Source organism: Phragmites australis, chromosome 9 (genome assembly GCF_958298935.1).
Source record: "Phragmites australis chromosome 9, lpPhrAust1.1, whole genome shotgun sequence".
NCBI lineage: Eukaryota > Viridiplantae > Streptophyta > Magnoliopsida > Poales > Poaceae > Phragmites > Phragmites australis.
In genome coordinates, this window is record NC_084929.1 from 30,418,045 (window position 1) to 30,431,226 (window position 13,182).

The 13,182-nt window shown below is 43.5% G+C and overlaps 1 protein-coding gene across 2 annotated transcripts; it reads right to left on the bottom strand.

Annotated features, from left to right (window-relative positions):
• Window positions 1–1,286: 1,286 nt before the first annotated feature.
• LOC133929087 (endochitinase A-like) lies at window positions 1,287–5,655 on the bottom strand. Of its 2 annotated transcripts, none has more exons than XM_062375685.1 (5): window positions 5,376–5,655; window positions 5,219–5,291; window positions 4,210–4,333; window positions 2,462–3,601; window positions 1,287–1,812 (listed from the first exon to the last, which is right to left on the bottom strand). In XM_062375685.1, the coding sequence occupies exons 2-5, from the start codon at window positions 5,263–5,265 to the stop codon at window positions 1,393–1,395; spliced, it is 1,731 nt and encodes a 576-aa protein (XP_062231669.1). In that variant the 5' UTR covers window positions 5,266–5,291; window positions 5,376–5,655; the 3' UTR covers window positions 1,287–1,392. The 2 variants fall into 2 exon arrangements, with proteins under 2 accessions (XP_062231669.1, XP_062231668.1); XM_062375684.1 differs by having other exon boundaries at window positions 5,369–5,655.
• Between the last annotated feature and the right edge of the window lie 7,527 nt (window positions 5,656–13,182).

The following is a 13,182-nucleotide window of genomic DNA, read 5'->3' on the forward strand; positions in this document are numbered from 1 at the left end:
TTTCAGTCTCCATGATTTTGGCCCATCCCCATCAAAAACCGGAAAATCCATGCGAGGCAACGACTGATAAGGAACTCCAAATGTACGCGATGACAAGTCACCAACGGGAATGGATTGTGAAGCATCAGGAAAGAAGGCCGTACCCTTGACCGGGGTCGGAATTGGGAAAGAATTTTCCCCAAATTCGCGTCCCCGGTGTGTCAAATCCACGCCGTGGCCACCAGGCCCGAGATCGCCCCCATCGATTGGTGTTCGGGGCTCTCCGATCTTCTTCAGATGTGGTGGTACGTATGTCAGTGGTGGTTGAGCGTCCGCCGCCGCCTCACCCTTCGGCTCAATCCCGATCCTCTGGACCTGCGCTCGGAGGTTCTTCACCTCACTGCGCAAGTCACTCACCGCCGCCTCCATTTCCGGCTTCCACCCGATGAAACCCTTCACCGCCGGGCGCATCTCTTCGAGGGTCTGACGAATCACCGTGTTCGAAGCCGACAAATCCTCCACCGTCTTGATCAGCCCCGACAATGGTGCCAACGCCTTCGCGATCTCCGCCATCTGCTGCTCCATTTCCGCCACCTTCTTCTGCTCGCGCGTCACGTATTGAGGCCGCGCGAGATACTCTGGTGGCTCCGCCAGATCGATGATGGCTCTGGTACCAATTGTTACGATCCCACTACTCAATCACACTCATATGTAACATCCATCCTCAAGGTTGGAGTTCCTCAGAGGTTTTGGAGAGGTTTTTGGGAGGTAGAGAAGCAGAGGTTCAGAGACAGATAAGAATACAAGTTCAATCTTCTCTCTTCGCTTGTTCTCTCCTTCCGATCCGGGTGAAATACCCCCTCATCTCACACGCGCCTACTGGGTCCAATCTGTCGCTGGGTACACCTTGTTGGGCCTCCTCTCCCGAGTACTAGCCCGCTGGACCCTTACTCCATTTCGTGCGTCCGCCTGTTTACACCTTGAATCTTCAGCCCTCCTGCGCCTGGCATACTCCACGGTAGGAGGCAGCTCAGCCATGACACATCAGTACATTGCTCCGACTTCCAACTTTCAACCGGAATTACAAGCATCGATTGCGAGCTGACGACATGACATGACATGATCACCTGAGCATCCAAAACCATCACAGCAACTTACAAATCTTTACTGCTTCTGTTCTTTTAGATTCTTTGTTTTCTCAGTACAACAATACGTGGGAAGTGGAAACCCAGTCTCCAGGGATAAATTAAGATACCCCAACCCCGCAATCTCTCCGTCTCATTGGTTGAAGAAAAGGGACGGGGAAGTGCAGAACCAACCAATTATAGAACAGAAAACAGATGAAAGCATACACATCATGCAAGGAAGAGAACGAGGAGCAAGTGATAATCAGAACTTTACAAGCATCGACTGTCATAGAGGGCTGAACGGCTCTGGCAGTGGCTCGAACCGGTGGTCGAACAGCGGGCTCTGGTCGGGCTTTTCGTCGAAGCCGTGCAACCAGCTCGTGTTCCTCACGTCCTCCCTCAGCAGCATCGCCTCGTAGCGCGAACTGCCGTAGATATCCAGTTCGCTCAAGGTCTCCTTGGTTCCAATGCTTGCCCGGTCCGGCGAATCCATTGAGCTGCCACCGTTGCGCGAGAGAGCTCCATTTGAATCGCCAGAGAGGTGTCCGTTAACGCTGCTTCCATTGTCAATGTAATGTCGGTCGCCATTTGAGATAGTATGCCCGGGGTCTGACACTCGAACTGGCCGGGCCTTGGCAGCTGCCGAACGGATGCTCTGGGGGAACAGGGATGCGCCACGAATGCCACTCAAGTTCTGCCGAATGTCCTGTCACAAGTAGAGGTTACTTAGCTTCTTCCAACAGGATTTAACGATAGAAAGTAAAGACACACCAGGGCACTAATCCATCTATGAACACAAATATATCTGCATCAGCCCAATCTATCATCTATGCAATGTTCCACACCTTCCAGCCAAAATTGATCATCTCTAAAAAGGACCCACTTAACAAACTTTTAGAGTTCCACATCACTTGAGAGGAGCTCACTATTTATGTATGCAAAATGCAGTTTTCCATCAAATGTTTATCTCAACATTTTAGTATAATATCACCAGAGAACATTTTGCTACTCACAGATGGCAGTGCACTTTTTCAACCAATATTCATATCTGTATTCTCGTTTTGGTTTTTTATAAACTAGAGAGGACCTTGCTACAAGGTATTCTGAAACCATCCGAACATTTCACTAGCAGTGCTGTTTTTTCTACCTTGAAAATTGAAATGCACTGGCTTGCAATGTTTCCTAAAGCCACGAGCATGACAGTTTTGACTAAATGCAAAATGCTGAATCTTGACAGGTAAAGAATAGACCAATGGTTCCAGGAAGCAACAAATTATGGAACTCAGTCAACAACAGAAACACAACTTCGAAACTAAAAATGAAGGATTTAGCTGATGTGCACACAGGGAACATACCATGTGCTTGATTGCCATATCAAGTGACTTCTTTGATATTGACCTCCCAAATCCATTATCTGTGCCTGTGACAGGCCGTGAGAGTCTATTAGGTTGACTGTCAATAACGGACCTTTTAGCTTGTCGATTTTGGTGTCCATTTGTGAGAGTAGGCGTCTTTGACGATGCATCAGAAAATTTACTTCGACTCACAGCAGGCACCGAGATCTTCACAGGAGATGAGGTAGCTAAAGGTTCAGTATTTGAGGTTGATCTTATTCCTAAAGCCATTCCCGGCCGTGATCTACCAGCGGATAGTGGTCTTTCAGGCAATTTCGTCCTTAGATTTGGTGGAGTTTCATTTGGGAAATCAGGGATATCAAGTGGCCGCACTGGAGCTCGGGGTCGTGGATTTGGAGAACTTGGACGAGATGAAGGAGCTGATGAAGGTGCTGAGTTGCGCCCACTACTGGCTGCAGGTCGGGTGACAGATGTAAAGCTACTGATGCTAGAACTCCGTCCAACAGAAGGTGAGCGACCAATAGCTGGGGCTGATGAGCGAATTGCAGGCTGGCGTGTCGGTGTAGATGATCGTGAGCTGGAACGGCTCATTGAAGGAACCGAGCTTGAAGACAGTGAGGTGGCACGGCTTATCCCAGGAACATTACCTGAGGATGACCATGGCTGGTTTGTTGTACCTACGGATGCACTCGGGCGGCTAATTGCATGAGTTGCACCAGAAGATGAATTGGGCATAATACGAGACCGCGAATTTGGAGTTGATGGCCTTGAACTATGTGTGGATGTGGTCTTGGCAGCAGCTGAGTCACTTGAAGAGTTGGGGGTTATTTGGCGAGTTTTCGCAGGAGTAGATGGGCGAGTTTTTGCTGGTGTTGATGGACGAGTTTTAACAGGAGTAGAGGATCTTGCAGGCACTGGATGTGAAGGTGGAACTGATTGTTTTGGTGCAACCACAGTGCTGCTTCGCCTACTTGTTGTTGTAGGTCTCGAACTGACTGATGAAATGCTTGTATTGAGAACTGATGTCCTGTTGTTGCTAGACATGAGAGTGGATTGAATAGAAGGTCGGTTGACAGAGTTACTTCTTGCTGGTCTAGTGGGAGCTGTGGAATGCCCATTCTCTGTTTGAGATACTGAAAGCTGCAAACAAAACAGTAATTATATTCAGCAGAGTTTAGCTGATCAAATAATTGGTTCCAAGAAACAATTATGCAGCTATCGCTTATACAGTTGGTGCAGATAAAGAAGTGAGGTTTGTATTATTATCAGGTTACCTGATTAAATAGTATTGAAGTCTAATATTAAACTTGCCAAATAAAAGATATTGCCATTTCTGTACTACCACAATAGTACACTCCTTTTTGCGATATAATTAAGCCATACTTCAACAGATTGTATATGATCAATATCTAAGGTGAAACCCTCATTTACTAACTGAGACTAAGAAGAACCTTTTTATTTTTCCAAAGAAAATGAACTGGCGAGTAAGATAGCAAAGCATGCACACCATAGTGCTTCTGAATGAGAGCTACACCTCATAAATTCCTTTTGCTGAGGCTATATTCCATTAGTTCAAAAGTTCTACCAAAAAACAGGTCACAGTAGGTCAAAATGCTTCAACTTGTCACCTCTACAACACATCTACAGAACATGAGTCCAATAAAAACATTTCTACATCTGACCAGTTTTTAGGATAAAATCTTCAAGGATTAACACATTTAATTTTTAAACACCAACATGGAACATACCCTAGATGCTCTAGTAGTTGAGGATGATCTAGTGGCAGCGCGCTTCGGTAATATATTTGACGATGGTGTTTTCTCAGAAACCTCCAGTGCAGGTACACGTGGGGTCCCGGGCGGAGTTAGAAGCCTAAGGAGTACAACACAAAGTACAATAAGTTAGAGTAGAGAGAAAAAAAATGATGACATGTATAAATAAGAGAAAACGAACAATTACTAGCTATTTGCAGCAAGAAAAACGATCGAACAAATTAATCACCGTTCTTCAAATTTTTTATCATTGAAGTGTGAGAAAAAACATTGAAATGGTATATTTGACCGGCAACAACCGGCCCTCCTTTTGCAGCATGCTCATCTTAATGCCTCCAAATTGGCCTTATGAAATGCCTCAGACCTACCTCATCAACAATAATATTCTCCTAAAGGAATACATTCCATTCTTTCCGTTGTGCTTCTTCCACACAAGAGAAAATTGTGTAAAATTGTGTTGAATGCCAATTACCAAGCTCCAAGTTGGCCTTCCAAGGGAAGAGCCCACACAGGACAATCAACTCAATTGCATATCTTGTGTTCCTACTTTGCTTTGCACAGCGACACATTACCTCCCAACAACCACCAGTCCACCACCACCACCACCAAAGTCATCTTTCGGTCACATCCATCACAACAATCACCACCTAAAAATCGACATAATCTAGGCAACACGGCGCTCTCCAAGATCAAGCTGCCTCACTCATTCAAAACATTGATTCAGACAAATCCTAAAATCCATAACGAAGGCAGGCCAACTGAAGCCAGTTAATGCGATCAAGCTTTAACTCATTCAAAACAGCTATCCGTACAAATACATCTCCAAAGAAGGCCAATTGAAGCCAATCCAAGGGGAAATACAGCTCTTGTACTGCATTAATCCCCTCTTCACTTAACATAGTGCAGAGATCACAAACACACGCACAGAAAAACAAAACTGGAATCACCAAATAGAGAAAGAGCAGGCAGGTAAGTTGATAATCACCAGTCGTAGTCGTTCTTCCCGATCTCCGAACCCAACAGGTCCTCCATCTCGAACCAAGGTACGTTGTCTCAATCTGCAACAAATCCCCAAAACTCGGTCAAGAAGAAAGCCCAAAGCCCACCAAAGCATTAGCCAAACAGATGTCTCTACCACTAACTCCGGCAGCCAGCGTGCGGGCGCAGATCCGGCTGGGCGTCCGGATGAGCCGGATCCGGAAGCTTCCAGAAGCTTCGGCTCAGGGCCTTCCTTCCAGCCCGCAGCCAATGCCGCTTCCTTCCTCTAGCGGGCGCCGCCAGGGCGAGGCGCTGCTGTGTTAGCCTCTCTCTTCGCCTGGCCCCTTTCGTTTCTCGCGGTGGCGATGAGATGCCGAGGCGAGGGGCGGGGCGCGAGGCGGTGGTGGTGGAGAGCGTGCGCTCTGCGCCGACGCGCTGTGATGTGAAGCCTTTTTGTTTAGCCGCAAAGGCCTGCGACCCTCCAGTGTGACAATGTCCCGCGGGAGGTGGCCCCACCAGACCCCGCGTGTCAGCGACGGTTTCGCGGGGAGGACTCTGCACGACACGGGCGGCTAGCGGAGATGGAAGTCGTCAGGAGAAGTCGGCGCCTTCGAGCGAGGACAGGTCGTAGGGAGGCGCGGGGTGACATGTGGGTCAGGGTAGCTGCGATCCATGTGTCAGCCAGGGATGACCTGTTATTTTTTAAAACAAAATCTGTCTCTTATATTAAAAAAATTATATTAAAAAGAAGTAGTTAAATCGAACTGACAATAGAAGAGGTAAAAAGTAGTTAAATTCAAACACCTTGTAAAGCAGTATGAGCTAGCGCCTCGGTGTTGAGACTAGGGCACATCTATCTCCGCTGAAGAGTATCAGCAGCTTCCATGGCGAGCTGAGCAGAGAGAACCCATGGCTAGCGCCACCACCTTTGGTCGTATCAAAAATGGAGGCATAGCAAACTGATTTGCCCACATCGGATACGAATCTGTCAGGTTGACCTAACAAACCTGCAACAAAGGGGGCAAAAAGCATCTCACCTAATCGCAACAACATAACATCTACATACCTCACCATGGCATCACCTGAGACGCTGCCGAGAACAGCGACCTCATCGGAGATAGTAGGAAGGACCAAAAGCCAACATGACGCCTTCGCTGAAGACACCACAGAAACCTAACTACCTCACAACACCTATTAACTAAGCTATAAGCTACTCCAAGCTAATTCCGGTGTTACAACACCTATTAACTTCAACGAAGACGTCATCAAAAACCTAACTACCTCACAACACCCATTAACTAAGTTATAAGCTACTCCAAGCTACTTCCGACGTCAATCCACCCTATCCCCTCGACTTCCGGTGCCAAAGAGGCAGCTGTAGTAGAGTGGCCGATGAAATTGACGCTGGAATCAGTGTCACCTCCGTAGTCGTTTTCTTCACCTCTCTAGTTCTATAGCAGGGGAACTCTCTAAAAATGTGTTATTTTTTTAAACCAACTGGCAAGAGACCAGTCTCTTATACTCACTCTAATTCAAAATAAGTGTTATTTTAAATTGCATGTATCATACAATCAATTGTTTTAAACTTTAGCTATAAATTACTTTTTATATATTAAGTTTAGATATTTAAAAATGACACATAGTTTTATCTCGAAAAATACTTTTATAATATCATATTTTATTATGTTTTATTAATATAGTAAAAAAAGTACTAGTCAAAATTATATTTTAGAGACCGTGTTAATATCTAAAACATACTTATCTCAAACTGAATGAAGTATTAAAAAATAGTTAAATACAGACGGAGAATATAAAGGGGAAATGACCACGTATAACACCACCTAAGAAACACCGTCTGAGGCAAACACCGGACAACATCTTATTTAGGCTAACTACGTTTTTTTAATGACTGTCAGAGGCTGCTGTAATGCAGTAGTCTGTGGTCAGCGGGTGATTTGCCGCTTGATGCAGCGTAAAGCGGCAGCCTGACATATCGATCAAAGCCCATGCCGCGGTCAAATGCAGGCACAACGTGCACCAGCTCGCGCCCGCGCCCGCGCCGGGGGAGCTGGATCCTAGGCGGCGCACGTGCGACCGCGTCGCCTCCTGAGGCCCCGTCCGATCAGGAACAGACGTTCGAGATGGTACTCCGTACTTTGCTTTCGCTGCACGTGAGACCGTCTCGTCGTCTCGTGGTTCGCGTAAGATCTGGATCAAGTACGTCATCCGTTCTACGATTCTTTGTGTTTAGCTTAGTGGCTGGTACTCCCTCCGGTTCGAATACAACTATGACTATTTTTTTATTATAAATATATTGATAAAATAGAAAAATATATTATTATAAAAATATTTTTTAAAAAAATCACTCATGTTATTTTCAAATACTTAAACTCAATATATAACAAATAATTTACAATCAAAATTTAAAACAGCTGACTATACGAACCTAAAATAAAGCTTATTTTGGACTGGAGGAGTATTTAGTTACTCACGGATTTGTTACTATCTGCAAAGGGGCCACTGTTATCGAACATGAGCGGTCTTCAGATCTTGGCCGGAAATGGCGCGTACTTGCGAGGAGGGTGCTGTGCCTGTGCGACGCTGCAATGATGCATGTGACACATGTGGTCTCCCGCACCCAGCTGCGTGATGCATGCACAGTGGTGTATCTGTCGATCAGTGGATGTGCCTGACACAAGGAATTTCATCAGATAAGATCTGCGGGAACGTGAGTGGCAGCGCCCCCATTAGTTTTGGGTGCGAGTTTCAAGAAACTCAGAGTGTATGTGTGCGTTTGTACTTAAAAAAACCTCATATCCGTTCTTGCTGTAAGAAAATTTCACCATATATTCTTTAGCTTGGCTTTGTTGAAAGGGAGCATATCCAGCAAAAAAATTAGGTAAAAGTTAGAAACTCGAAAACTCCATTTAAAATTATACATAGAAGTTCTAAATATTTTGAAAAATTATTATCTATAGTTGGTGTCATATAATGGCTCCACACAAGAATTGAAGACCAAATTCGATCTCATTTGCGAGATAAAAAATGACAAATTTAAGGTTTATATGCACAAATGGACAAAATGAAGTCGTAATATGACATCATCTATAGATGCTATTTTTTTTAAAAAAAAATAGAACTTATATGTACGATTTTTTATGAAATTTTCAACTTTTCAAGTTTTACCTAATTTTCAATGGATATGCCTCCTTCTGGAAAGGAGTAGGTCTCTCATTTACAACTTGCTTGAGACATATAGCATATTTCCCTGTTAAATAAACAATTTTTTTACCATTTTATTCTAATATCTTAAAATTAACTCCTATTATACTATATTATCATGAACTAACCCTTTTAGTCATGCCATCCTGTGTGGTGCGATATGAAAACATTGTCACGCTAGAAAAAAAACATGACATGACATATTTTATGTCACAAGACAACTCTGTCACGTTAATTATGATACAGGGTGGCATGACAGTAGTCATTTGTTATACCACCGGCGACTAGTGTGACTAAAAATATTAGTTCCTATAAATATAGTCTAATAGGGTTAATATTAAAATTATTAGAATAAAAAGGGTTAGATTTTTTTCTGGCCTGAAGTTGGAAGTTCACAGCTGAAAAAAAATCCCCACGCTTGAAACCGGAGAGTCCACCACCCATCCAGAGCACTCCATGGCGATCGCGTTAAGGCACACCCCGTAGGTTGGTGGCTCTCTGCGCCTCATCAGAGGCGGGAGGGCACCGGCGACGCCCTCCGGGGCCGGGCGTCGGTTGGGCGATGGCGACCGGTGGTTGCTGCGTCGCAGGGACTGCCACGGGGGCACTGTGCCGGGATCTGGGTCAATCTCGCTCCTCACGGCCGTGAACACCTTCCAGTGCTCCTCCGTCTCATTTCCATCTCGTTAGGAACTGCACTGTGCCGGATGCATGCATTCTGGTCACTCACGCTGGAGTCTGGTACCTGCAGCTCGTCTCATCTCGTTAGGTGCAGGTGGTCCTTCGAAAGGTGGGAAAGGATCGAAATGTTCAGAAAGTGGCAATTGGTCCAAACGTAATGCTCGGCTATACCTCCATCTGAAACTCACAGCTTGGCTCATCTGTTGCAAGGCTCTCAAATATCAGTTAATCTTGTTTAAGTGATTCATAAGTAATTGAAAAAAAGAGGGAAATATTTGAAATATTCCAAATGAGATTACGAATCTTGTCCATGTAGTGAAGATGCATCAGTATAGCAGTGGTTCTGTTAAATTTGGGACATCCTAGCAATGTAGTCAGGAGAGGATGCTACAGTGAGCTAAGTAGTGCCTGCAAGTTGTATAGTATACAAACAATTATGATCGTATTATAAAAACAATTAGGATCTGTAATGCTGCATGGTCCTGCTCTTAGGAACTGTCTGTACAGAAGGACCCTGCAATCAAACGCATTGTTTATCCTTCAAATACTACGGAGTGACAGTGCCAAGCTGTGGAGGGGCCTGCATTTTTCTAGTTGTCATAGAACCTGGAATCTCAGCTACAGCAAGTGGATAAGGTCCTAATGGGTCCAGGGGCTTGATGCTTCTGCTCATCAGTCATCAAAACCAGTGGATATGTAAATGAATTCTGCTAAAATATGAGATGAATATATATGATCCATCCTTATTAATCCAAGGCACAATCAGATCAATACTGTATTTGTGTGGTGCTTTCCAGTATTTGTTTCCAGATATTTTCCGAACGATCAGTTTCCAGGTATCTGAGTTGATTGACAAATGATGCATCCCAGATTGTATTTGCAAGTCTTAGAAGAGATTTACAACTACAACTAATAAACTACAACCACAATAATGGAGCTTAAAGGTAGTACTTTACCTAACTTAAAAATTGTCAAAGGCAAAAAGATTTAGCCTCTATTTTTTTCACCCGAAAGGAAAAGGAAAAGCGACACCTTAGTTGTAGGTTGATGGAGGAATTGGCTGAAGAATGATGGCACCTGCACGTACCGTTCGCCCTGAAATGAGGCATTAATCATTTGTGCTTGCTTGCTATTACACTTTTCCAACTTTCAAGCACTTCATCTCCAACTATCTTGCCTTCTATAGCTGCAATAAACCATACAGCCAGCTCATTTGTTAAGAGTTACCTTGAGCATTTCATGGCTATAAAAGGTTGATAGACTAGGTACCCATGGGATCTAGTCCAACAACCAAAAGGGGCACAACCGCAGAAGTTCATCCTTCTTACCTAATAAAGAGCCATTCAATGTAAACTCAAACAACCGCCAATTATAAAGATTTGCAATAATCTTCATCTAGTACACATTAAAAGACGAAATAAGTTAAATTCTTAATCACAATGCAAACTTTACTAATCCTTAGACTCATAGTGCATATAGAAGGGATGGTAACTGATACAAAACTCATGAGTAGGGGCTACATAAACCCATACAAGCGAGCTATTTTCTAAATTTGTACCCGCACCCGCACCCATTACCCGCCACAGGTTGATAATGAAATCAACGCCCGTCACCCGCGGGCACACCTGTATGCTCGCCAATGACATAAGAAGCCTCTCATATTCCGGTAAAAGAAGGGTCATTGCGAGCTCATGTATCTCCGGTGGTCACTCCCTTTGGATATTGCGTCTATAACAGTACTCACGTTTAGGGAATATATAAGCATCTATTCAAAGATGGTTACAAATTGTGCTTGGAAAAACTAGAATATCAAGTCGATGGTAAGAAATAAGATGGATACAAAATAACATAGAAGTATTTAGGCAAACCTGTTAAACTATAAAAATATTTGGGCACACATGTGAGGTGCTTGAAGCGTGTACGTGGGTAAAACGGGCACATGTAAGCTTTTTCTATTCCCGCGTATATGTCCCGTTGGGTTTAAATACAAACCCAGACCCAGAAGCATGGACAAATAATGCAACTCAAACCTGCACCCATTAGGGTTTTTACTTGTGGGCACATGAGTAATCTGTACACATTGCCATCCCTAAGCTACACATAAGTATCACACCAGTAGAGTGCCGGTGCTAACACTATAATTTCCAAATTTTACCGATGCCTATTATATTATGACCTAATACAATCTGAATACTTAATAATTAGAGGAGCAACGCATAATGTGTCTACAAGATATGAATTAAAATTATTTAAAATAACCTCAAAATCGGCAATAGAAATAGCAGAAAATAGGTGACGTCATTTTCAGTTGGAATGGTAGCAAATTAAGGTATGCGTATAGTAATAGCGATGGATAGAGATTTGAACTGATACAAATTGAGGCTCTGGCCTTCTCCTTCTCGCCGAGGTCGAAAACTGGCGGCCCAAATTGGGTGTGAAGAAAGGATCACCATCCATGGAAAATAGACCATTTTACTGCATATCAGATTGGATGATGAAGTAGCCTAACAAAGAAGATATTGCATATATCATTTATACGAACTGTGTAACTGAAAGAACTGCTCAACTGCCAATATCACTTCTTGGGACTCTAGGAATTTCTTGCTGCTTACTAGACTAAGATGTTATCTTTTGTATTTGAAAAGATGGATCTACTTGTGAGATACTTCTTCTTTTTAAAGCTAAATAATTATGTTTAACAAAGAAATAAACCATGCAAACAAAGGTCTTTGTTCAGTTTCCTTTAACCAAACCAACTAAGGAAATGTATGTGCATCAGATGTATCCCAGTGATTGAAACAATGCATTTTAGTGGATTCTGAAACATGAAATTGGTTAATCATGACTGGCTGCCCCTTGCGGTAAGGAGGTAATTAGCCATTACCTTTTTTTCCCACTAGCCGTCTGAATAGCTATGGTATAGATCTAGAGAAACTCAACAGGATTTGTACTTTCATTGTATTTCTCGATATTCCAGGATAGAACCTTGTTGCGGCTGTCTTATGTTCCACAGATCTGGAAAGAAGACCAGACATTCGATGATAGTGCTTTGCTTGTTCCAGCATCCTCGAGAGTTCCCATGGATATCAGGGATCAGCTCAGATTTGATCGATGTCTGAACATTCCTTGATTAGATCGACAAGGGATAAACCAAGCCTCTTAAAAAGCTCTCGAGCGTCTTCGCCAGTCGTTGATGACCTCACATAAGTTATTGATCGGATGACCTTTGACTGGCGAGCTTCTGCTCGCACCCGGAGTTGAAGGACACTATCTATTTGTAGGATCGTCACCATGATTACCCAGATCATCACCCCCGTCTCTGATAACGAAAACTTCTCGAGGTAATCTTTACTAAAGGAGGTGTTTAGATCCATCATAGATGTTTTATCGGATTGCTTCAAGATGGTGTCTTGACAATCCATATTGTCAGAGTTTGTAGGGATTGATCCTAACTTGCTGTGAATCGGACATTCACAGTTATGTTGGCATCCGAGTGGTTTGAATTCGATGCCGTAATCCTTAGCTCATTGATCTATAAATTGACTTACCTCGTTGCTTAAATCGTCGCCGAAAAGTTCATAGTCGAAATTCACCTAATCGATCATCAGCTCGCTAGGAAGAGGGGTAAAGTTGTCGTAGAACTTCTTATTCGAAAAATCGGTTCTCGGCGAAGGTTTGGATGATGCTGACAGCATGTTGCGTGTCGATTCTTTAATGCCTTTTGTCATGATCCCCATAGACGGTGTCTGTTATTGACGATTTGTGAATTATCGATCTAACAAATTTGTTGAAAAAAATAGGAGATACTTTTAGTAGATGAATTGTAGGAGAATACACGAGCGTTTTTATACAGGTTCGGACCTGCCTGAGGATAATAACTCTACGTCATGGTTGTCTTGTATTGATCCGAGTCTGTTATAAGGGATATGTGCTAGCCTAGATGGATCTAAATCTAATCGGTGACTTCTTTGCTCGGCTTCTATTAGCTTGTATTCGACTTGTTTGAGCTTCTAATGACTTGTCCTCTATAGGATTGTTTGGTTTCATATATATATATGGAGTGTTGTA